Source organism: Podarcis melisellensis (genome assembly GCF_964234715.1).
Source record: "Podarcis melisellensis genome assembly, chromosome: 13".
Lineage (NCBI taxonomy): Eukaryota > Metazoa > Chordata > Lepidosauria > Squamata > Lacertidae > Podarcis > Podarcis melisellensis.
This window is the reverse complement of record NC_138545.1, coordinates 5,290,774-5,316,887: the sequence shown is the minus strand read 5'-3', so window position 1 is coordinate 5,316,887 and position 26,114 is coordinate 5,290,774. Positions and strand designations below refer to the sequence as shown.

At 46.6% G+C, this 26,114-nt stretch overlaps 1 protein-coding gene across 8 annotated transcripts in view; it reads right to left on the bottom strand.

Moving 5' to 3' along the window:
* GUCY2D (guanylate cyclase 2D, retinal) overlaps positions 1-23,296 on the bottom strand; it is a 69,841-nt gene extending 46,545 nt beyond the window's left edge. For 2 of the 8 annotated variants that reach the window (XR_014162583.1, XM_081886727.1), the window contains exons 1-8: positions 22,733-23,296; positions 11,816-12,723; positions 7,396-7,697; positions 4,776-5,130; positions 3,630-3,714; positions 3,391-3,487; positions 2,931-3,023; positions 158-241 (exon numbers count right to left, since the gene is read on the bottom strand). Coding sequence is in view for 7 of the 8 variants with exons in the window: in XM_081886727.1 (XP_081742853.1) it covers positions 158-241; positions 2,931-3,023; positions 3,391-3,487; positions 3,630-3,714; positions 4,776-5,130; positions 7,396-7,697; positions 11,816-12,533 (1,734 nt within the window). In the remaining variant the exon portion in view is untranslated. The other 6 variants (XM_081886730.1, XM_081886732.1, XM_081886731.1 and 3 more) reach the window with 6 other exon arrangements.
* Positions 23,297-26,114: the final 2,818 nt, after the last annotated feature.

Genomic DNA, 26,114 nt, shown 5'->3' with positions numbered 1-26,114 from the left:
TCATTTTTGAGAGGAGGGAAAAAAAACCCCTAACACAACAGAATGCATGAGAGCTAAAAAGGTCAAGTGAGGGGAGGGTGTAAAAACCAAACTGAAAGGCAGAGCAGACTGGCAAAAGGGCACAACTTAAAAGGGCCTTTTGCCAAACGGGACTTACCTGGACCGCGGCTATTACGCCTTGGCTGTTAAACAAAAGGAGGAGCAAGGGGACTTGGCTGGTGAATTTTGGCTTGTCCTCGCCCTAAGGATAGCAGGAAGCAGGCGGTCAAAAATAAATGATGCTGGTGGTGGGTGGAAGGGGTGGGGGGGCAGAAAGAGAGGGCAAAACCCAGAAGGACAGGTGTTTGAACTGGGGTAGGGTGCTCCCTCAACTCTCTCTCTGGGCTTGATCAATGGGAGTTCATAATTACGAGGGTGCCTCTGAGCATGTGCTAAGTACATTTCCGGGACAACCTGCCCCACCCTCCAACAAGCAATGCTGGAGATGGGAGCAATGGGCTTCTCAGACAGACATGCTGTGGATTCAAACCCCTCTTCAGGGATTTAACACTGAACTCTCTCAGCAAACTGTAGGTTGGGAACCAAGTGAGTAGAGCTGTGGGGCCGGGGAAGGCAGCAGTGAGCTGGAGAAGATGGGGGCACTTACAGTGTTGAGCACACAGTGACGGTGCCCTGGCTAGGCTCACAAGGATCATTAAAGATGCCTTGGGGGTTTGCACAAAAACACACTGGTGTCAGAGCAGACTTAAGGATCCTTGTGTGGGGCAGTGCTACCACCCCAGAGAGATTGTGGGGAGAGGGGAGGCATAGCCTCTCAGCTGTGTTCACTTAAGCCACATTCACACCAGGTATTTAAAGCACCACAGTACCACTTGAAAGAGTCGTGGCTTCCCCCAAAGAATTCTGGGAGTTGTAGTTTGTTAACCATTCCCAGAATGGTTTAGCGATCAGTTCTTGGGGAACTCTGGGAATGGTAACTCTGTGGGAGGAAAAGCATTCTCTGGACAACTCTCAGCACCTCCCAGAATTCTTTGCGGTGGGGGAACCATGACTGCTTAAAGTGGTATCCTAGTGCTTTAATTCATATGCTGTGAACATGACCTTTACAGGAATTAGCATGGACTTGAGGCAGAGCACCACAGACCCCAGGGCTGGATTATGGCCAACAGGGAAACAACTGCTTCTAGAGAAGGGCCTGTCGCCACGGCTTCCTGGTTTCCTAGCAACAGCCTCCCTGCCATGGCCAGAGGGGTCGCAACCCTAGCCTCTGTAACATCCCAATCATGAGCCCAATAAATGTGGTTGAGTACTGAGGCAGGAAGGAGGGGATGCCCAGCCACACATCACTTCCTGACCAATACGGTGCAGGAAAAGGTGATGAATTGGGGGACGGGGGAGCAAGCAAGGTCTCCAGGGAGCAGGGAACAGTGCTGGCAAGCAGAGCCATGCTGAGATCAGTGGCGGGAGCTGCAGGAAACAGCGAGGTCACCCTTCACAGAGGGATGGACCTGGGCATGCTCCCTAAACAGGTAAGCCCCTCCAGCCCCCTACTGCTGAGCCAGTGGCAGCCAACTGCCCCTCACCAGTCACTGAATGTGGAGTTGCTGTGCTTCGCTCACCTTCTTTTTACAGGGCATCCACACTATGCCGCAGCTGAGGAGTGGAGCATCTGCTTTGCATGGGCAAAGGCCCAGGTTCTAGCTGCAATGGCATCTTTCTCACTATAGCCAGCTTCCTATGGCGTCCTGGGTTTTGCCCATAGTTCTCCTGTGTCTTCCTGTGACCTCAGGAAGGCCTACTTTTTTTTTTCTTTCAAAAAGAGGCATTCATGCTTTTCACACTACTTTTCTGAGTTAAAAAAGAAAGGTGGGGTTTTGTCATGGGCATTAATCAGGCAACTGAACCTACCAAACCTCAGCCTTTTGCAACGGGCAACATTGTTAAATCCTTGTTTGTTTTTGAACTCTATCTTTTAATTAGTGTCAAAATGCTTTTCTAGCTATGTTTTCCTTAAAATATAAATACCAGTACTGTGCTACAACCCCCCCATGACGCTGTATTAAAAATATTTTTTTTTAAAAAAGTATTTCATTTTGACAAATATCAGCACAGCGTAAAACTTCTCATAAGAAGTAATGCAGTTGAGAGCAACAGTCATTTACATTTTCAAAGCACACCACATTCCATGTCAGCTGTAATTATTCAATAATTTAATTTTAAAATTATAGCCAGAAAAGCCCTTCAGAACTAATTAAAAGAGCAATTTTTTTTGGGGGGGGGACAGATGGGGGTTATAGAATGTCCCCCACCACAAGGGTCATACTGAGTGTGTTCTGAGCTTCAAATGACACGCCTACCGTGTGGACAGGGCATAATGGGATGTACACAAAGAAAAGGCACAATATTCCAGGTGGTGGAGGAAAGTCAGTTGCAATTCCGCCTGTAGCGTACAACGGAAGAGCAATGATTGGATTGTGGCAGGAGTCACCAATCAGGAAGCAGCCTCAGCCTCTCAAAATGGCACCCGTCGTGACAGGAAGTGGGCGATGGCTGGAAAATGTAAAATGGCAAGGACCCTGGGAGGATATATTTCAAAACAAAACACCGTTATATAAAGGTGAAGGGAGATTCAGCAGTGCCAATGAAAAAGGATGTGTGTGGAACAGAACTGTTTAGAATGAGTGGAAAGGAGATGGCTTGGCGTCACCATCAAAACCCGCCACCTGATTTTAGTGCATTCTTTCCAGCCTCCACCCATCCGCAATGATGATATCAGTGCTGGCACTGCCCCAGGAAAGGCTGCTGGCAAGATCACCATCTGTGCCTCCTGAGGAAATGGCACCAGAGGCTTCTCCTGGCCCACCCACTAGTAACTGGGAAAGAGGGAGGGTGCAGGACTAGGAACTGTGAAGGAGGGGACATGCTTTTACCTCAACCACAGCCATGTTGCTGTTTTCTGCATTTGCCACCACACTCTTGAGGCTTTTCATGTCTGACATACTCTTTCGACTGTCGTCCATTTTCTGGGGGGATGAAGAGGAGAGAAGAACCATGAACTGAGGAACAGCTTTCTTATTCTTAACTTGGACCTTTATCATACAGTAACGACCCTTGGCCAATACCGCAGCCCTCTAACATGGCATCTACATTCTCAAACAGTTCTGGCCCAACCATCATACCCATCCAACGTCTGAAGGCGAGAATCTGCTCCTACATAACCAAAGACAGCAGTCCTTTCTGTCCACTGTCCTTTATTCCAGTTGTAGAAACCTTGAGTATTACTATTACTCGCATTGCCCTATTGATCCCTCTCTGACTTAGCAGTGCTTCATCTTGCCAGCCTCTCCTTAGTCTCCTCAATGGTCCCTCCTACAGAGACAAACTCCTCACCTTCTTGCTGTTCTGGGTATGGATGAAGGTCAAGTCATCCATGGTGAGGACAATCTTGTCGGGCCCCTTCATTAGCTGGGCATGCTGAAACTGCCGCCTGTGAGAATCAACAACACGAGCACAGCAGAAATAAAAAATGGTTGTTCGTAAAGATAAAGCACGCAGCACGAGGAGGTCCTGAAATCCGAAATGTCAGCTGTCCAGCAGACCTAGTCACCAGGGGTGTTTGCGTAACTCACCTGAGATGGAAAGCAAGGGCAGCTCCACCCACCATCAAGCAGATAGCCAGGAGGAATATGAGAAGAATAAAACCAGCATTCACCCCTGAAGGAAAAGGAGAAGAGTGTTACCACTGGCGACCACTTCCAGGAACCAGGCTTGAGAGGTTATTTCCAGCTCCATCAACATCTCCTCTTAGTCACATAAGGGGAGTTCCATGCAAAATATCTCCACCCACCCACTGTAGTATTACAAATCCTGACAGAGATGCCTTTTGCCTTCTCCCCAGACTTTCCTTGTCTTCTCTTCCCTGCATGACTTTACCATAAGACACCCAAGCCTATAAAATCAACAGCTCCTTTCTCCCCTTCCTAAAGCGCCATTGTGGGCGCTGTGATCTCACCCCCCAAAAAAGCACGTCCTTAGGGACTGCGATCTCACATGGGTCATGTGATTCACGCAGGAGTGTGGCGCCGAAAGACGTGCGTCCCAGTTGGAGGGTCTGCGAGTGGAGTATGGCTAGCTGGCAGGACACATAGCTAGCATATATGAGATTGGTTGATCGATCAACTGGATGGTATATTTGAAGTTGGTGGGATGGATGGCTAGGATAGAACAGGGCTTTCAGTATGGAGCTGACTTTCTCTCAAAATAAGGCAGGCACCTACAATCTTAGGCTTTAAATTCTTTTCACTTGGGCCTTCACACCTTAGTATTAGTATTTTAAATTTCCCTTCATGAGCAGAACTGGAGTCATGTGAAATTTGTTTCACACTGTTTTTAACAGTACAATAATAGGTGGTATTCAACAAAAATTTATTTAGAATAGACCCACAGAAATTAACTTTGTGTGCAATTTCCCCTTATATACACATTTTTGCAAAGCAATTTTCCATAATATAATGAAATTTCGTATGTTATTTTCAGTAACATATGCACACTTTACCCTAGTATATGCATTTTTGTACACATTACTGGTCTGGAGAAATGCACTGCAAAATTCAGGGAAGAGCAAATTTCAGAAAGGATGGCCGAGTCTCAGTTCTCGTATTATTTTGGAAAGTACAAATTAGGGAGGTTGGCCTTTAAATGCGAACCAAGTTCCTCTCCATCCTTCATCTTCCTCTCCATCCTTGCACACCCAGGCAGCCTGCTTCAGCACTCACCCCCACTGCAGATGGTGACCGAGTCAAACCAGCAGATGGAGTCCGTGTCTGGACTAGAACTGTGAGGCCAATGGATCGTGTGGCCAACGTAGCGCAGAGTTCGAGCACCGACGTTCACACTGTAGGTGGGCCAGAGGCGGTTGCCCTTCCCATTTGTGTCCAGTATGATATAGGGGAGCACGGCATCTCCGTATTCATCGGCTGACACTGGCTGGCTGAAGCCTTCCAGCTCAAAGTCTTTGGCATGCTCTGCAATGGTGGAGCCCATCACCCACTTGCCGGACTTCCGAGTATTCTCCACCGCCTTGGCCAGGAAGTAGATGGAGTTAAAGATAGTACCAAACAGGGGGTGTGCCTTTAAAGAGAAGCAAGCAAGAGTTAGGACCAGGTTCTTAAATTCTGCAACCTAAATAAATGATGCTACAATGATACATTTGCTTCTGTTTTCTTGATTCCCCTCATTTGTTTTGCTCGCCTTACAAGAGTGAAGGCACTACTGTGCGCTGTGCTGTTCTACTCTGTTCATTGCTCTGCAATGCTGCCACATTATTACTGTCGAGAAGGGCTATAGTGCAACGAAAGAGGAACAAAAAAAAACAAACAAACCAGAACACTGGGGGTACAAAAAGTTGTGGGATTTCAGCAGGAAGTTACAGGATATGAGCTGATAAGAAAAGTAGTTGTATGAATGACCACCCCAAAACATTTACAGATGCAAACAGTTCGGAAAGTGGGATCATGTAGGGCTGCTCCAGTAGCTTCATGACCACAAATCAGCATGAACATGCAACAGAATGTCTGGAAGGACCCAAAATAGTTTTGTGGGTGCTGAATTCTGTGCTGCATTATTGTTATTACTTACAGTGGTACCTCGGGTTAAGTACTTAATTCGTTCCGGAGGTCCATTCTTAACCTGAAACTGTTCTTAACCTGAAGCACCACTTTAGCTAATGGGGCCTCCTGCTGCCGCCGTGCCGCCGGAGCACAATTTCTGTACTCATCCTGAAGCAAAGTTCTTAACCCGAAGGTACTATTTCTGGGTTAGCGGAGTCTGTAACCTGAAGCGTATGTAACCCAAGGTACCACTGTACTTACTTAAAAGGTAAAGGGACCCCTGACCATTAGGTCCAGTCGTGACCGACTCTGGGGTTGCACGCTCATCTCGCTCTATAGGCCGAGGGAGCTGGCGTTTGTCCGCAGACAGCTTCTGGGTCATGTGGCCAGCATGACTAAGCCGCTTCTGGTGAACCAGAGCAGCACACGGAAACTCTGTTTACCTTCCCGCTGGAGCGGTCCCTATTTATCTATTTGCACTTTGATGTGCTTTCGAACTGCTAGGTTGGCAGGAGCAGGGACCGAGCAACGGGAGCTCACCCCGTCGCGGGGATTCGAACCACCGACCTTCGGCAAGATCAGCAAGTCCTAGGCTCTGTGGTTTAACCCACAGCGCCACCCGCTTACTTACTTACTTACTTAAAATTATAGACTGCCCTCTCATGTCAAATATCAGGGCAACCTGCAACCAGATTTACAAAGGGGGTAAAATACTCTTTAAAACAATGCAGAATCATCGTAAAAATGTCTGGCTCATCTTAAAGGTTTAAACTGCAGAATAGGGTGGTTCATAAAAAACTTTTTTTAAAAAAATGCCTGCTCCAAAGGTCTTATCTTAGTACACTAGGAATTATATAGCTGTATCTGAATTTTCATGCATATCAATTAATATCTTGAACCTCCTCCATGAAAATAGCTGTTTACTTGGCCATTTTCCTATGTTGTGAAGGCTGAAATTTCAGTTCAGTGGAGTAGGGTCAAGATATTAACTGATATGCATGAAAGTTCAGATATAGCTATATAATCCCTAGTGAAGTGAAAAGAAGACCTTTGGAGAAGGCATTTTCCAAAAAAAAAGTTTTTTATGAACAGCCCTGCTGCAGAATATGCACACAAAAAAGTATAATAATAATAATAATAATATCTTTATTGTCATTGCCCCCTCTCAGGGACAACGAAATTATCCAACAGCCATCAGAAGGTCAGAAGTGAGGATGCTTGCCAAACTTCTGCTGGAAGAGTATTCTGCAGCAGTGCTAAAACGCCCTTCATTCAGGCAGATCTGAAAATGAATGCAGTTGTGAGCACACAGCGCTCTGGATGGCATAGGGAACCTCCTAAATCTGAGCCTCTCCTGCACCTCAAACAGCAATCATCATCATCATTTCTTATTTATACCCCACCCATCTGGCTGGGTTTCCCCAGCCACTCTGGGCGGCTTTCAACAGAATATTAAAATACAATCTATTAAACATTAAAAGCTTCCCTAAACAGGGCTGCCTTCAAATCTCTTCTAAAAGTCTGGTAGTTGTTTTTCTCTTTGACATCTGGTGGGAGGGCGTTCCACAGGGCGGGTGCCACTACCGAGAAGGCCCTCTCCCTGGTTACCTGTAACTTGGCTTCTCACAGGGAGGGAACCGTCAGAAGGCCCTCGGCACTGGACCTCAGTGTCCGGGCAGAACAATGAGGGTGGAGACACTCCTTCAGGTATACTGAACCGAGGCCCTGCTGGGGCCATCCCTTGTACCTGCCCACCACCACCCACTGCCTCTTTCCTCAGATGCACCTTGTCAGCATCCAGGTGACCAGGGATTTCCCTCTTCTCCTGAGCCTCCCTGAAAGTCTGCCGGAAGGACTGCTCCGGGGAGTCGATGGTGATGGTGAGCACCGCGTCGTAGGCCATGCGGAGTTTGAGGCTGTCATCCAGCACAGGGTAGGACTCCTTCTGGTAGGGCATGCTGTAAGTCAGGGCGTCGTAGGGGATGAAAACGTAGGTCCCATCTGTCATACGCAGGTCCTCGGCCTTCTCCAGCAGGAGGCGCTGTTCCTCCCCACCCAGCAGGGCAGAGTGCATGCACATGACGATCACTGGATAGGAAAGGAACGAGGAGGAAGAAATGGGCAGGGTAGACAGTCGGAAGGGTTAGGCCAGGCAAGGGTCAGCAAACATTTTCAGCAGGGGGCTGGTCCACTGTCCCTCAGACCTTGTGGGGGGCCAGACTATGTTTGGGGGGGTGAACAAATTGCTATGCCCCACAAATAACCCAGAGATGCATTTTAAATAAAAGCACACATTCTACTCATGTAAAAACACGCTGATTCCCGGACCGTCTGCAGGCCGGATTTAGAATGCAATTGGGCCGGATCCGGCCCCCGGGCCTTAGTTTGCCTACCTATGGGTTAGGGATTAGGAGGAAAATCAGTGTAAAGTCCAGAGCTCACCAAGGGACCGCAGTGAGATGAAGAGGGCCTCTGTGTATGTGCAAACTGACCTGCAAAATGGACTGCCTCTACTAATATGAGCCAGCCCAGACCCTGCATTTATCCCCTCTCCATGTGCCTTTTCCGAAGGAGGTGCAGAGGACGGCAACACGAGAACAGGTCCTTTCTGTGATTGCTCCCCACTTATGGAATGCCCTCCCCAGGAAGGGAAGCCTGGCACGATCACTGGCTATTTTTAGGCACCAGGCAAGAATGTTTCCATTCTGTCAGTTTGGGGGCCCTTTACGCTGGAAAGTTTTAGATATTGCGACCTCCCTTAGGATGTCGGTAGGATGTGTAAGACTGCCTTTGATGTATATGAATGCGTTTAGCTTTTATTTTGCTATAGCTTTGGAGCAGTTTTTATTTTTGCTTTGGGTTCCTTTTTGCCAAAAAAAGTGACAATTTTAAGTACAATTATAATAATATTAAGGAATGCAGGTGGCGCTGTGGGTTAAACCACAGAGCCTAGGACTTGCCGATCAGAAGGTCGGTGGTTCGAATCCCCGTGACGGGGTCAGCTCCCGTTGCTCGGTCCCTGCTCCTGCCAACCTAGCAGTTCGAAAGCATGTCAAAGTCCAAGTAGATGAATAGGTACCGCTCCAGTGGGAAGGTAAACGGCGTTTCCATGCTCTGCTCTGGTTTCCAGAAGTGGCTTTGTCATGCTGGCCACATGACCCGGAAGCTGTACGCCGGCTCCCTTGAGATGAGCGCCGCAACCCCAGAGTCGGTCACGACTGGACCTAATGGTCAGGGGTCCCTTTACCTTTATAATAATATTAATATAGATAGATAGATAGATAGATAGATAGATAGATAGATCCACAGAAGACGCTATCACCACCACTCTCCATGCTGCTCTGTCCCATCTGGAGCAGCCGGGGAGTTATGTGAGGCTGCTGTTTGTGGATTTTAGCTCTGCTTTTAACACTATCCTCCCCCATAGACTGGTGTCCAAGCTAGAGGCGATTGGACTCTCCAACTCCACCTGTCTCTGGGTTTTGGATTTTTTGTCAGAACGTTCTCAGAGGGTTAGAGTAGGGTCACATATGTCCAAAGCCCTTAGCCTTAACACCGGCTCACCACAGGGTTGTGTGTTGAGTCCCCTGCTCTATACTCTCTATACGTATGACTGTACAGCCATCTATTCCAGCAACAAAATCATCAAGTTTGCTGATGACACTACGGTGGTGGGGCTCATTTCAGGAGGGGATGAGTCCGCCTATCGGGACAAGGTGGAGCGGCTCTGTGTTTGGTGTGGAGAGAACAATCTGGCTCTTAATACGGCTAAGACCAAGGAATTGGTGGTGGATTACAGGGGAAAAAAGGCGGACATTCAGCCCTTGTATATCAACGGGGAACGGGTGGAGGGGGTGGCGGAATTCAGGTTTTTGGGAGTGACTATCGATCAGGGCATGACTTGGAGCGCAAATACCACTGCTCTGGTGAGGAAGGCCCAGCAGAGAATTTATTTCCTCAGACTTTTAAAGAAGAACAATCTGAGTGAGAGACTGCTGGTGTCCTTCTACCGAGGCTCCATAGAGAGCATTCTCACATACTGTATTTGTGCTTGGTTCTCCAGTTGTACAGCTAGGGAGAGGAAGGTGCTCCAGAAGGTCATAACCACAGCCCAAAGGATTATTGGTCATCCTCTCCCATCTTTGGAAGAACTGTACGGTTCCCGTTGTCTTAGGAAAGCAAACAACATCCTGCAGGATTCATCTCACCCGGGATACAGTCTGTTTGCACTACTGCCTTCTGGCAGGAGATATAGAAACATCAAGTCAAGGACAAATAGACTGAAAAATAGTTTCTATCCAAGAGCTGTGGCCTTTTTGAATGCTGTAACTCGATAGTGTGACCTGGGAGTTTGATGGGTGTGGGTGTGGGTGTGGCTGGAATGTGGTTTGTTTGGTTGTTGTTGTTTTGCTTTTGTTGTTTTTTAAGGGATGGCATCCAATTTCGTTGCACTTGTGCAATGTTGCACTTGTGTAATGACAATAAAGAATCTATCTATCTATCTATTTATCTATCTGGAGATTCCGGACGTATGGCAACCCTAAAGGTAAAGGGACCCCTGACCGTTAGGTCCAGTCGCGGACGACTCTAGGGTTGCGGGCTCATCTCACTTTACTGGCCGAGGGAGCTGGTGTACAGCTTCTGGGTCATGTGGCCAGCATGACTAAGCCGCTTCTGGCGAACCAGAACAGCGCACAGAAACGCCATTTACCTTCCCGCCGGAGCAGTACCTATTTATCTACTTGCACTTTGACGTGCTTTTGAACCACTAGGTTGGCAGGAGCAGGGACCGAGCAACGGGAGCTCAGCCCGTCGCGGGGATTCGAGCCGCCGACCTTCCGATCGGCAAGCCCTAGGCTCTGTGGTTTAGACTACAGCGCCACCTACCCATGGCAACCCTAGTTCACATTTAAAGGCAAATTTACACAATTCACCCTTTGCGAAACAATACGCAACAAAGAGACATCCTTCTCCAAATTCCAATCTCCAGTCAATAAATGTGTACAATAGTGCATTGCATTAGGGTCAACTGTGCATATATCAGTGAAGATAGTGTACAAGAGCATTGTATTAGGGGAAAGGTCCTGCAAAATGTGTATATTGTTACAGGTGCGCCAGTTTCTGCCCAACATGGAGCGAGGCACAGCGGAAACTGTGGTGTATTTATGATATATGGTTTATTTATACACATATATACCCTGAGCCCACCCTGGAGGGGTTCATAGCATTGACACCCCAAAAGGGCCTTGCTTCTCCCACAGCCGCTGCCTTGGATTCAAACGGAAATCAAGCATTGCTCCGACTCTCTCTCTCCAGCTTGCTGCTTTGCTGACAAAGCTAACCATGGCCTGAGACGACTTGCACACCACTCCCAGCTCCCTGACTTTGTCCTTCTAACTAGCCATGAGTTAGGGGAAGGGGCTCAAGCCTTTTGCTGTCTTGATCATATCGCCTTCCTTTGCTTACTTAATGGACCATCACTCAGGCTATCATTTCCACAGGATGCCAGCCTGGCTTATATTTTAACACATGCAGGATTCGGGGGTTAAGAAGGTCTCAACATACACCCTACACACCCACACCTGGCAAACTCAGATGTTGGGTACGTCATCATTATCCAATGTGGACCAGTTCATGGAGGGCAATCGTAGGGTGTTACAAACTATATCTGGAAAGTTCCTGAGGGTCATTAGAAGTCTCTGCTAGACAGAGATAAGGAAGTACTGTAGGTGTTGTGCCATCTTCCCCTTCAAAAATGTTCTGTATGTGTTTTCAACCTAAATGTCCTGGTTCACCTGCTTTTATACAGAGACAGAAAGCACTAAAGCCACATTCTTACTTCATCTTGATAAGCAATATTTTCTTAACCTCCATTGTGCATCTGGGATTGAACCACAATTTATCATGAGGCAACAGCTTGGAAGCTTTTCTTGGCAAATGCTGTTGGGTCGTGATCCTGCATATCTCCTGTCCCATCAGGCTACTTCTTAAAAGTACTGGTCAGGCCGGAGGGTGGCGAAGCCTGTCATACGTACGTGACTGCACCTTATAGAACAGTTGCTGCTCATTTAAAGTGACTACATGAACTGACCTTATCCACACTGACTAAGAACCTCAGCAGAACTAGAAGTTTTCTAACAATTATCCCCCAAATATCATACCCTTTGAGAGTCGCGCAAGCACATGTGGCCCCAACCCAGCCATACCTCGTACATCATAGGCCCTCTGTACCCGCCGGAGGGCATCCCGTGCCCCATTCGGTTCGTCCTCCATGGTGGTCACGACAGTGACAGGGAGGCCAAAGTTGCGCAACGACTCCGCCAGGCCTTGTCCTACTTCCACCCAGAGGTCCTGCCCGGAGCTGATCACCGCAACGTGGGCCCAGCGGAAGTACTTTAGGACGGTGTAGAGGACGGCGGAGGCCTGGGGCAGCGGCCGGGAAAAGGTGCCGAAACGTTCCACCTCGGCATCGTCAGTCAGGCAAGACCAGGAGAAGACGGGCTTGTTCCAAGCTCTGCCCAGCAGCCCGGCTGCCTCGCAGGTGGCTGGGTTGACCGGGCCCACGAAGCCAGAGGCATAGCGCTCCGAGTTGACAAAGCTAACCATGGCCTGAGACGACTTGCAGTCTTCGTTGAGGAGGACATAGTCAAACCAGTAGCCCTGGTTCAGAGTAGGGTCCTTGTTGATGCGGGCAACGGCCAGCTTGGCCGCTGCGTCAGGGTAGGCCCTGGCGTAGATGGAGTCGCAGGTCCAAGGGCCCATCACGCCCACCTTGAAGGTTGATGGCAGGACACGGCAGGGCAAAGAGAGGAGCAAGAGCCAGAAGAGGAGGGCTTGCCGGCGGGGGCCCTTATAGCAGGCCCACCTGGGGTGGTTGGAAAGGCGGAGCAGGAATCTGTGGAAGCCAAGCCAGGCTAGGATCATGGTGTCGCAGAGCCCGGGAATGGCGCAACGGTGGGGGAAGGGGGAAGGGAGGGGACGAAGAGGGAGAAGGCACAGCTCACAAATCCTTTAGTCCCTCAGCGGCCAGGGCCAGAAATCTTTTGTCGGAGTGGGTCCATTTGCCGCCATCAACTTGGTTAAGATTCACCTCACGCAGTCAAGAGAAATCACCCTGGAATAGAGAAAAAACATCACACTATGCTGGGAAAAGGATGCTTGAGGCCCTGTGCATAGCTGTGGGGATCAGTGGGCACTGCCACAAACAACCCCGTTCATGTCCTGTGTTTGTTTTTAATCTCATTTCTTTAAAAAAGGGGTTTTTTTTAAAGACTGGGTAGCGTTACGCAGCCCACAGAAAGTTGGGTAAACAGCACGCGGACAAACACCTCTCCACTTTGGGCAGCCATCTTGTTACCGAAGGCCAGCTTGTTGCCCGTAGCAACTACCTCACCATCTTCACAGGTGTAAAATGAACAAAAAGCACCACTCCAGGTTAGCTACTGCTGAGCCATGTTTGTTGCCCAGCTTTTAGGGCTTGTGGTGCTTACAAATATAATTTGCTTCGCATTTCTTTTGGGCGAGGCAAACAATCCCATAGTGTAACCGGGGCGGGGGGGGCAGATATCACCACACTTCCCACAGAGAGAAAGAGGTCATGACAGGAGAGGCAGCCAGCTGCTTTGGCCAACGTCCACCCTATTCTACCAGCCTCGGGCGGTATTATCCAAATTACTGTTCTGCTCATGCTCCAGCACCTCAACGAAGCTGCCCCATCCCTCAAATCCTAATCTTGCAGCTGAACTAAAACAGGATTAGCCTTTTGGCCCCAGCTGCCTCTTCGTATTAGGTGTGAATCGGTGCGATGGCGCTCACGTGCCCACAAGTGCCCAGCAGGTCACCTCTACCAACTCCTTTTACCCTTTACTATGAATAATGTTGCAAGGTGTGTTTGTGTGTGTGGGAAAGAGGGGGAAAGAGCTATCAGGTCTTAATTTGGAGAAAAACTGGAAATGTGAGGGAAAGCTGGAAAACCACAAGCATGGATTGTGTTTTCTTTTAACACAATGATGGCATGTAAGGTCTGTTTCAATGTGTTATTTGAAACCAACAGGCATAATGATATTTGTTACTGGTAGTCAAGAACATAGATCTGCTTTACTGAAAAAAAATATTGTCTTTGCCACACCTTTAACACTTATTGGAATTTTTACACCGGCTCATTCTTGCATTTTCCCAAACATAATAATTTTCTGGGTGAATAGCATTCCCCCACCCCAATCTATGTACTAGATTTACGCTCACTGTGGCCCATGCTATTTTTAAATTTATTTATAGTATGCAATGGCTTCTATGTGGCTGGTTGGAAACCAGCTTTCTCCAGCTGATAAGTGTAGTATAGCAACATTAGCAAGTTCCAAAATCCCAAATACCAGAATTTGAGGTGGGGCAAGGACTTAATTATAAGACATGCTGGACATTTTACAGAGCTCCAATGCCTAAATATATATATATTTAAAATTAAAGATTGCATAGATTAAAATGGAATTAATCTTTCAAAACGTGAGTTTGCAAAAATATTTGGTGGGAGGGGCACATATTTAAGACATCCACAAAAATATGCTTCTTTGCTATTCTCATTATCCCACTGGGAAGAGCTTTTGCATTATGCAACACGAGACAAGTCTACCTATTTTCATCTGACAAAGGTCAAGCGACTTGCCTTTCCACACCTGTGGATCTATTAAAAACTGAGTGCAAAGCTGGTGACCTACATTTACGATTCGGTGGAACGTTGTGAAATTCAGCAAGGCACAGCTGCTAATGAAGAAACCACATGGATGTTTCTCTGGCAGAATCCCACTGAATGAAGATGCCCGTATTTGCTTTTGATACAGATGAGTTTTCCGCGCAAGACTAGAGTGGGTCCCAATCAAGCCTATTCTGGTCTCAAATCCAGGTCCTGAAATAGGCTGTGAAAATTACACCTTATTGTCTAGACACTGCCTGCTTCTTCTGCCCCCTATCTCCCTCTACTCCATAGGTTGGATGGACAGGAACGACCATAATCCCTGACCACTAGTCATGCTAGCTGAGACAGAGGGGTGTCATCTGGAGGGTCATAGCCTAGCCATGCCTGCTCTGGTCTCTCTTTCACACACACCATTTCAGAGGGTAAATCTTTCCCACCCCCTGCAACACAACGGCAAACATCACCTGTACATCTACATCTTTGATGCATCTTTTATAGATACAAGGGTTAACTACACTGTTTCATGGAGGGTAAGGCTATCGGTGGCTACTAGCAATGACCACTGTGATGTATCCTTCCTGCCCGCAGACTGTCTCACCAGAGTGGTGCATGCTCTAGTTATCTCTCGCTTGGACTGCTGCAATGCGCTCTATGTGGGGCTACCTTTGAAGGTGACCCGGAAACGATAACTAATCCAGAATGTGGCAGCTATTATTATTATTATTATTTCCACTGCTGGAGTCAGTATGCCTCTGAATGCCTCCATCCCTGATGAAAAATAGCAGCCGCTACCCATAAAGAGAGAGAGTTTCCAGACAGCCTTGAGCTCTGGCAACTCTTGCTTTAGAAAACAAATACGGAGAACACGAATGCTCATCATCCCTAGATGGATGCAAAGTGGACCACGCAACTCCAGAGAGCCCAACAACTTCATGGGGCCTATAGGAAAAAACTAACCAAACACCTTTTTTGCCCTCCACAGGAAATGCACCTCATTCAATTTCCTTTGGGGTTTACTCATAGGATGAGAAGGGGGTGCAGGCCTGACTGATCCTATTTGGCTCAGGGGAAGAATGCGTCACCGCCAGCACCACACAAACACAAACTTGGGTCATGCTGGCCGATGAACCCGCAATCATAGATATGAATATATGTATTAGTTATGTACCAGTTATTTTTATTGTTTCTGTAGCATGTGCTTTGGCTAGCTTTGTTTTGGGATCATTCATGCAATTTGCTGTGCAGTGCACAACATAATTAGTTTATTTTATCTATTACTCACTCACAACCCAGAATTATGCCTGGCTTTCTGAGACAGGCATGCCCAAGGACCAATCAGGAAGCAGGTGCTTTAAGGCCCGGCCTCCGTGTTCTGAGGAGATTTCCAACCCCCCCAAAAATATATTTTATTAATTTTCCACAAATTTTGCGCATATAATTTCAACGCATAATAAACATTTATTTTGTTTTTTTAATTAAACAAAAACTGAGGCGATAATTTTGACTAGGAGACCTGTTTTAATTCCTTCGCGCTCTCAAAGGAGCGTCGTCCACAAGCTCCCTGACTAAACTGCTAACAAGGGCTTTGCTGGACCTTTGACAGCAAAGAGAAAACCAATTTTTACACAGCTTTGAAGCAGGGATAGTGTAAAAAAAAAAACCCAAAAACTGGCATGCCACACTCTCTCCTGTTACATAAAAGTCTCTCTCTCATTCTCCCGGCACATTACACCTGTCGTTTTGTACAAAGCGGTGTCCTGAAAAAGATTAGGAGAAATAAGTCTTCTTATAGTAGAAACCTGAAACTATTTAAATCGCCTCTTACAAGCCAGGCCCATTGTCTGTGGAAAAGAGGATCCATCTTTTCCTTTACAAGGGAGAAATGCATTTGTGCTGACAGGAAAATGGTGGCCAGAGGAACAGGGACAACGTCAAGCACAGTTTCGAAACACAAACCGCAATGGATAAATTAGTTATATTTAAACCAACTGGGGCTGGGGAGATTTTGAGTGACTAGAAAAGTTCTAGTCAGGGCCGGCCTGCTCATGAGGCAGCCTGAAGCGGCTGCCTCAGGCGGCAGAATCACATGGGGCGGCACCCCTGCTCCTGCTCCAAGGGTCATGGCGGCAGCTTGTCCTGGCAAGATCTCTTAAGATTCCTGAGAGATCTTGCCAGAAGCCGCTGCAGAAACCCAGTAAGCACAGCAGGAGAAATAGGGGCACAGCACCGCAGAAGGGGGTCCTGCTTCCTGGGATCAGTCCTGTCCCCCTCAGTGGCCATGATGGCTTTGCTGCCAGCAGTCGTTGGTCAGGGAACAGTTGGCCTCTGACAAGCCCGAGTGCCCCATTTAACTGGCCAGCAAGTTTTAAAATATATAGGGGTGTGTTGTTATTTTTAACATAAGCACTTGTAAAAGCTGCAACTGCCATCTTGGAGGAGGATGGAGGCCTTCCGCCTTCTCTCTCACACATGAGGAAGTAGGTCCTCTAAGATGCAACACCTTAAAAAACAAAGGAAGGACGGGTCTTGTTTCAAAACAGTTGTTTCCTCAAATGCAAATTAATTAATTGAGCCAATTAAAGTATCTTTTGATCAGCTGGCAGCCCTAAAGACAAACAAACAAACAAAAACCCCAAATCCAAACTGCATAATAATAAATAATAATAATTCTTTATTTATACCCTGCCCTTCCCGGTTCAGAAAACCGGGTTCAGGGCGGCTAACAACAAATTTAAAGCACTTAATTGATGCAACAAAAAGCAGCATAAAATAAAGTATAAAACGTAAATAGCAATAGTGCCACATCAGCTTGAAAACTGAAATTTGTGTGTGTGTAGATTATTAGGGCTATGTTTTCTAATTCCATCTGCAGCGCATAGGAAAATGAGAACAGATCAGATTAGACATTATTATCCTGTGCTTACAATAAACCCCTCGGGGGTCCGCCAGTTATGCTCTACTGATGCGGCAAATTACTGGAAGTCCCTTAACTTGGCAGGTTAAAGGTGGCGGCTCTGACATGACCTATGGGGGAAAGGCATGTTTCATGCACAAGCCAGTCCACACATGCATCTCTTGGAAAGCAGTACCAAATGAGGGTTTGCCTGTATGACTCAGCCACCGCACCTGAAATCACCACAGATACTGTATATCACCCGGTGTCAACTCAGACCATAACACTTGCCCCGGGAGACAGATCACACATTTGACTGAGAGGCGTCGAGTGGATGAACAAATGAAGGGGGAAATTTCATTACTAGATTATTCAATTTCAGTCTGTGGCTTTATTAGGATCTATTTTTCAGGCCTTGAATCGCAGTCGGCTTGCTTAAGCAACGGGGTGTTTTGTAACTGGTTGGCAGAAATGAAGTTGGTAACTAAGGGTCTGCCTTTGCTATACTTAAGATATATACATTGCTTAAGGTCTTGCGCCTGGAAACAGACAACAGGAAACACCTTAAACCACAAAGAAATGGACTAAGAATATTGTGAGTGGACAGGAATGGAAAATTCCCCATACGTGCTCTATCCCTAAATTTATGAAGTAATGCAGTTGGTCTCTGGATTGCTATATATCTGCAATCCATATGTAAGCTCAAGTTTGCCGAAAGCTTTTGACTGGCTAAAAGTAGAGTTGCCAAAAAGTTGTTGAGTGCTTTTCTAGGAAAAACAAACAGACATTTTGCTGATTTCCGCCGGTTAAATCCCGGACACTTGACAACCCTACTAAAAGCCATCGCATGTGTCCTGATGGATGGCTATAGGTATTTTACTAACCCCTGAGCGCATGATGCAATCTTTCCTTGGCCTTCCAAGGGCACGCATGTTCTCTATAGACTCACTAAAGACTTCTCTGTTTAGCATTTCCTATTTGGGACCTCCATCAGTGGACCCCGGGGCTAAATTTCACTCTCCAATAATGGTGTCTTCGAGAGGGAAAGGAGAATACTGTGACTTGGGGGGTGGACATGGGGCAGTTTGTAATACCTTTATGTTTACCAAGGAATGGCAAGAGACAACAGATTAAAAGTTATGGGAAGCTTTTAATGTTTGATGCATTACGGTATTTTAATATTTTGTTGGAAGCCACCCAGAGTGGCTGGGGAAGCCCAGCCAGATGGGTGGGTATAAATCAAAAAATATTATTATAATATTATTATTATACAGCAAAGAAGAGCTAAGGAGGCAAGTACACTGGTCTTCAACTGGTGGGTGGCGGTCTGATCTGAGGTGGGTGGCAACAGCAGTACTACCACCATACAAATATATAGTGAAAAGGGAAGAAATAGATCCCAAAGGCAAGTGTGGGTCCAAGGACTGAAAATGCTGAAGACTTCTGGGCTAGTGGGAAGCAGACTTGGGCAACTGAATGAGAATCACTCCATGCATGCAAGCCCCACACGCCTTCTCCATGGGGAAATGACCAAAGCTCTGGAGAAAAGCTTGCGTGAAGTTGCAGCAAACAGGTGGTAGGAGAGAGGAAAATGGCCGGCAGATCTTTCCACCGCCGGCTGCCCTGTAACTCCTCCAAGAGGTTGTGCACTCAGGTACACAACACATGTGGAGGAAATTAAGTAGGGTGGACATACAGTAAGTGGCTTAGCCATAAGTTGTCCCAAGACATTGTGAAGTGTCTTTGCCTAGAGAGGGAGATCTTCTGAGCCACCACTGGAGATGGGACTGTTTTCACATTAACTTTTTGTTATGGGCCTTAATATTCAAAATGTATATGTAGCATAGTGTTTAAAGTCAAAAGCTATATGAGAAATCAACTTTCCTACTTTCTCCAAGACCCTTTGTAGATGAGAAATATCTCCCTCTCAAACACACACACAGAGAGAGAGAGAGAGAGAGAGAGAGCAGCTATTGTGATAATACCTGTTTGTTGCACCAATGTTGTGGGTAGCTATGGGATGGTACCTATGACATCATTGCAACCAGAACAAGAAGTTCCACTTCTCCTAAGCACACTATCCAGAAGAGTCTAGGAGTTCATACCCTTTTATTTAATCTTCAAAAGGCAGAATGGAGGGGTGCCCTACAGCACTACACAACACCCCCCAATTTCTAACAAGAATGAACAACTAGCTACACACATATGCAATTTTTTTGGGGGGGTGATGTCTATCATATGTATTGTACAGATATTTATCGGATAGTATAGTGCTACTTGGCTTTCCCAATGATGTTGTTGTTGTTGTTGTTGTTGTTAACCCGCCCTTCCCCTAAGGTCCCAGGGAAGGTTATATTTAAAACACAGTATTAAAAACATGTTTAGAATCTACTTTTTAAATAGACGTTATCTGAAAGGGCCAAAGGGAGGTCAAATCCAAATCTAGCCATGATTGTTTTCTAATGCGATTTTCTGGCACATGCCAGGATATCAACCATCCTGGACCCTGTGATCAGGAGGTGATGCCTTGTTTGTGGTGCCACCACTGGGGGTTGCCCTGACTGCACTGGCACACGACAGAGCCTTCTTGGTGTGGGTTCCCTGCTTGCAGAAAGCCCTCCCTGGTGAGGTGTGCCCTTCTCCCTCATTACTAACTTTCAGGAGAAATCTAAAAACACCCGTTTACTCACGCATTTGACGCCTGAAATATTCTGTTCCTGGCAATGCTGAAATCAGTGGCTGAGAGGATTTGATTGTGGTCAGAATGTTTTTAATGATTTTGTTTTTCTGATGATGTGTTTGCCTCCATGGGCTGCTTTGCGTAGAAGGGTGGGATATTAATTGAATGAATGAAGAGAGAAAGAGAGAGAAAGAGAGAGAAAGAGAGAGAGAGAGAGAGAGAGAGAGAGAGAGAGAGAAAGAGAGAAAGAGAGAAAGAGAGAAAGAAAGAAAGAAAGAAAGAAAGAAAGAAAGAAAGAAAGAAAGAAAGAAAGAAAGAAAGAAAGAAAGAAAGAAAGTCCCTTTTGCACTCCACACATGTATTCACCATTTTGAGAGATAGGCATTGATAGCCATCAACGCTCTTCCAGCATATTATCAGCTACACCAACTGGACATGAGTAGGACCAGAAATACCTCCTCCCAACACACACACCAAAACATATTCAGAGAGCAGGACCTCCTGAATTTGCTTCTGCTTCCCTGAGAGACCCCCACAACTCAGGCCATTTACGTATATACAGAAGAGAATCAAATGCTAATAATCCCACACTTTAAAAAAAAAAAACACCAAACACCACTCCCACTTGCAGAGCTATTATGAGTATACAAGGATTTTAGCCTTGCCTGCAGTGGGGCATGCTGTTTTCCTGTATTCAGAGGGGTGTGGATTTGTAGGAGAGTCCTGACATCATCATCATCATCATAAATTTTATTTCTACCCCGCCCTCCCCGGCCAGAGCCAGGCTCAGGGCAGCTAACACCAGTAAAATCACAATAAAAACATAATAGGGGAGGGGGGGAGAAAACAATTTAAAATACGGGTTAAAATACAATTTTAAATGCAGCCTCATTTTAATAGTAGCCCATAGTTCAAAACCATAAGGGCAGGCCATGCGGAAAGATGTCAAGTCCTGCAGGGCCCTAGTCTCTTGTGACAGAGCGTTCCACCAAGTTGGGGCCAGTACTGAAAAGACCCTGGCCCTAGTTGAGACCAATCTAACCACCTTTCGACTTGGGACCTCCAAAGTGTTGTCATTTGTGGACCTTAAGGTCCTCCGCGGGGCATACCACATAGAGAACCCCCCACCAGCTGCCTGAAGTGGTGGAGTCTGGAAATAGCTTTGCCACTCGATCCTGATGACTGTTTTAAGTGCAGAGAATGTCCTGTGCAAAATAATTGCCGTTATTATATACAATGATTTTTTTCTGGCCTCCCTTGTGAGGAATGCACACCTACATAAGGGATTGTGAGAGGAACAGGATAGGAACGGACTGCAATCCTGAATAAATTGGCAGCAGTCGCATGAACGAAAGGTAAAGAGTCACAGTGCATGTCTGCTACACACAGGCAGAAGTGCAGGGAACAGCACCGTCCCAGAGAAGTGAATTTAGCATCTTAACTGCATAGCTTTCAGTGTGTGCTGAAAATGCACACCTCTTTATCCTGGTCTTTGGTGGTTTAGGCATTTTGCATTGCGGGACCACCTCTTTCGTTGCATTTATACTGCCCTATTGCATTTGGAATAGGGACACGGGTGGCGCTGTGGGTTAAACCTCAGAGCCTAGGACTTGCCGATCAGAAGGTCAGCGGTTCGAATCCCCGCGACGGGGCAAGCTTCCGTTGCTCGGTCCCTGCTCCTGCCAACCTAGCAGTTCGAAAGCACGTCAAAGTGCAAGTAGATAAATAGGTACCACTCCAGCGGGAAGGTAAACGGCGTTTCCGTGCGCTGCTCTTGTTCGCCAGAAGCGGCTTAGTCCTGCTGGTCACATGACCCGGAAGCTGTACGCCGGCTCCCTCGGCCAATAAAGCGAGATGAGCGCCGCAACCCCAGAGTCGGTCACGACTGGACCTAATGGTCAGGGGTCCCTTTACCTTTACCTATTGCATTTGGAACTGTTTACATGTTTGTTTGTTTGTTTGTTTGTTTGTTTGTTTGTTTGTAACATAGAATCATCTAATTTTAAAGTTGGAACGGATCCCAAGGGTTATCTAGTCAAACTTCCTACAATGCAGGAATCTCAACATGCAGTCCCCCATACAAAAATAGTGTTACAGTTGTATATTAGATTATTGTAATCTGTCCTGGTGCCTTACGCTGAAGAACAGGTAAGAAATCTAATCAATAAATGAAATACTGCACAAAAAGAACAACAGAAAGATGACAGACAACAACCTTCAGACTGAAACAGACAAATCACACACACACATACACACCCCAATTTTAAATCAAGCCTATAATATTATAATTTTATGCTCAGACAGAAACTACAAAACAAAAGGAAGGGGAAATATTTCTTTTAGTTGGTCCATCTCACATTTGGGGTTGACTTCCGCTGGATCTAGCTTAATGGTCCCTCTTTGCCAGGCACAACCTCCCTTCTAAACCACATTCTAAGTGTGCTAGATAAATGGGGATACTTTCAGGGAGTTTTAATCCTCACCTCTGAGAACTTGTTTTACCCAGACCATTATACTGGTGACGTCCAAACAGCTCCTCCCTTCTCTGCAAGAACCTCCCCTGACCCATTGCACTTTGCTGTGGCTTCACTGCGGAGCGTGAAATGGGTACAATTTCAGTTCCCTGCCCTCCAAACAGATAATAGCAGAGATCAAGATCTGTAGCAGAGGCATTCCTGCACTTGGAGAATTAAAATGCCCATGACTTTTACAGCATTTGAGACTAGATCGTCATCACCAATATCACTGGCACAGAAAACCCATGGAGAAATTGACTCCTGCCAATGAATAATAAAGTTTTCCACCCATCCCCTTTTCTGCACTATGCAGGGAACACAAATCTTAATAGTTGCATTTACCTTTTCGCTTATTTGACAACCTGTCAAGCTGCACCCTATCCCACCCTGGGTAACTTCCTCTGATGAAGCCCCAGGCTGCCCAGAGCCAGGAGATCCCAGTGAGCAGACAGAGTCCAACTCTGGCAATGATCAGAAGACCTTTGTGTCCAGATTGAGACCGGACCCCCAAAACATGTCTCTAGAGGTTTCCAAAGAAGGACTTTTGGGGTGGGTCCCTAACTCTTCTGGAACAAAAGAACCATCTCTCAATTTGAGAGCAAAGACATTCAGGCTAGCTGGCAAAGGAGTGTGTGCCTAAGAGCCCCAAATAGAGCTACTCATGAGTAAAGGTTCTTGGGGAGAGAGTTCCCCACCTCACCCCCCCAAAAAGTGACAGAAAAGTGCACTGGAAAGTGTGAGGTAACAGCCACTAGCTGACAAGGACTTGTAACCTAGGTGTCGCAAACCTCAGGATGAATGTTCAGGAGGCATTGTATAACCTCTGCCCATGTTTTGTGTGTGAACATCATCAGCGTGAATGTTCAAGCATGGAAGCTCTCTCCTGTTGTTGTTGTTGTCGTTGTTGTTGTTTAGTCGTTTAGTTGTGTCCGACTCTTCATGACCCCCAGAGCACGCCAGGCACTCCTATCTTCCACTGCCTCCCGCAGTTTGGTTAAACTCATGCTGGTAGCTTTGAGAACACTGTCCCACCATCTCGTCCTCTGTCGTCCCCTTATCCTTGTGCCCTCCATCTTTCCCAACATCAGGGTCTTTTCCAGGGAGCCTTCTCTTCTCATGAGGTGGCCAAAGTATTGGAGCCTCAGCTTCAGGATCTGTCCTTCCAGTGAGCACTCAGGGCTGATTTCCTTCAGAATGGATAGGTTTGATCTTCTTGCAATCCATGGGACTCTCAAGAGTCTCCTCCAGCACCAGAATTCAAAAGCATCCATTCTTTGGCGATCAGCCTTCTTTATGGTCCAGCTTTCACTTCCATACATCAGCTCTGTCCTAAATTCTGCTTTTCAGATTCCACTTACTCCTGACCGGTGTCAATGAATTCCTGACCCCCGTCTGTCATTGACCCAGGCACGGCGGGGTTTAACTTGCCCTCTCTGCCCAAGTTTTGACCCAGTTAGAGCAGAACACTATCAAAGTTCTTGTGAACTTGCTCTCTCTCATACACAAAGACAGAGATGTACGTATATACCAAGTTCTGAAATACAGGAGCATTTCAAGTTTAAAAGATGCAGCGTGCGACATCTGAACATGAGAGCATTCTTTCTGGGTTACAGGAATTATTTCCAAAATAAATATTTCAATCATACTTTGATAAGTTACGACACACTATTGCGCCGTGAATCTCTCGCACATGTCTTCACCTGTCAGCTATGTTGGAGAGAATGCGTTTGGGAATAAGACGCATGCCAGAGACATTCCCTTGCCCCACTCTCTGCCCCTCCTGTGATGTGTGTTGTGCCTGATGCTGAGGCCTTCTGCCAGATCTCTTCCTCCGCTTCACGATCCGAGAGCAGGGAAGTTAGGCAATTGTAGACTCTGGAATTAATGGTCTTGTTGGGGGTGCATTTTGCAGGCATATCTGCCTTGGTAGCTCACTCCGTAGAGCGTGAGACTCTTAATCTCAAGGTGGTGGGTTTGAGCCCCACATTGGGCCAAAGTTTCCTGCATTGTAGGGGTTTGGACCAGATGACCCTCGCGGTCCCTTCCAACTCTACAATTCCATGATTCTATGATCTGCACCGAAGTCCCACTCTGGTGGCACCACAGGGAAAACAGATTCAACGGCAGGCAGGAATTCCCCCGACACACACTAAACAGGACAAGTAAAACTTTCACTGTCTCTCAAAGGTTCTGGCTGGCTGAATGATTTGGTATAAAAACACGTAACAACAGGATCCCCTCTTGCTTCTCTCCCTACAGCAGTTGGCTTCTTCCTCTTAAAGGCTTTAGCAAAAACTCACTGCTGGTGTCGGGAATAGTGAGCGGCAGAGCTGATGTTTGGAGGGTTATCAGAGAAGGAGGTTTGCCTCTGAACACTCACTGCTGGGAATCCCAAGTGGGGAAAGGGCTGTTCCCCTCAGGTCCAGCTGGCAGCCTTCTTAGGAATTATCTCGCTGGTCACTGTGAGAAGGGGATGGTGAAGTGGATGGGCCTCTGGCCTGATCCAGTGGGGTTCTGAGCGTGCTAATGGAATGCATCAAGTTTATAATCAAATTAAGGGCACTGGTAATAAAACCCTGCTTTAGCGCCAGCCAGGCATGAATCAATCCTACTAGATCCAAGACAATCCCAATTATTAAGAGCACAGAGGCTGGTCAAATACAGAGAAGTCAGAAGTCAAAATGGCCAATGTGATGACTGGGTGATGTATCTGGGGTGCTTTTGAGTGGAAGAAGGCATTTAACATGAAATTAGGGGGTGGACAAGTCTCTCAATTTTGTTTCTGTTTCTCGTTTTCGAGTCTTCAGTACACATCTCCACATGTTTGCAGGATATATTTTTTAAAAGTCCCCACGAAAATTCATCAGTGTCTCTCCTAATACACATCTTCTTGTAAGCAATTCCTGCCCCCCCAAATATCGTGAATTCTTATAACCAATTTCCTTTAACATGGCGCATTTCTGTATGCTATTTGCATGATTATGAACTTTTCCTCCTAAGACACACCTCTTTTTGGTTGGGGGGAAAGGCATCGCAATATTCAGAGAAGTGTCAATTCCAAAGGATAGCTGTGCTGTGGTTTGCATATTGTTGCATATTTCTTCCCCAGCCCTACAAGGAACAGAAAGACTTGATAAAAAGATGGAGGGTTGATGAAGTGGGACATTCAAGATGGAGGAGAGATTAAGTCATGTGGCTGAGAGGGACAGAGCAAAGTGAGGGGCACAGGGATATAGAAGAGAATGATCACGGCTTTGATGAAAGGAGAAATCAGATTATTTTGATGGCTATCAGCAGTGTAACGATTGCAGGAATGGGAAGAATCACAGCAAAAGAATTATGTTAAGGGACAGAGGACTAGAAGATTTCAACAGCATGGACTGGAACGGGAGACAAGGGAAATAAGAAGGAATGACTTGAGATGTTCAAATATATAAAAGGATGTCACATAGAGGAGGGAGAAGGGTTGTTTTCTGCTGCTCCGGAGAAGCGGACACGGAGCAATGGATCCAAACTACAAGAAAGAAGATTCCACCTAAACATTAGGAAGAACTTCCTGACAGTAAGAGCTGTTTGACAGTGGAATTTGCTGCCCAGGAGTGTGGTGGAGTCTCCTTCTTTGGAGGTCTTTAAGCAGAGGCTTGACAACCAGATGTCAGGAGTGCTCTGATGGGGTTTCCTGCTTGGCAGGGGGTTGGACTCCATGGCCCTTGTGGTCTCTTCC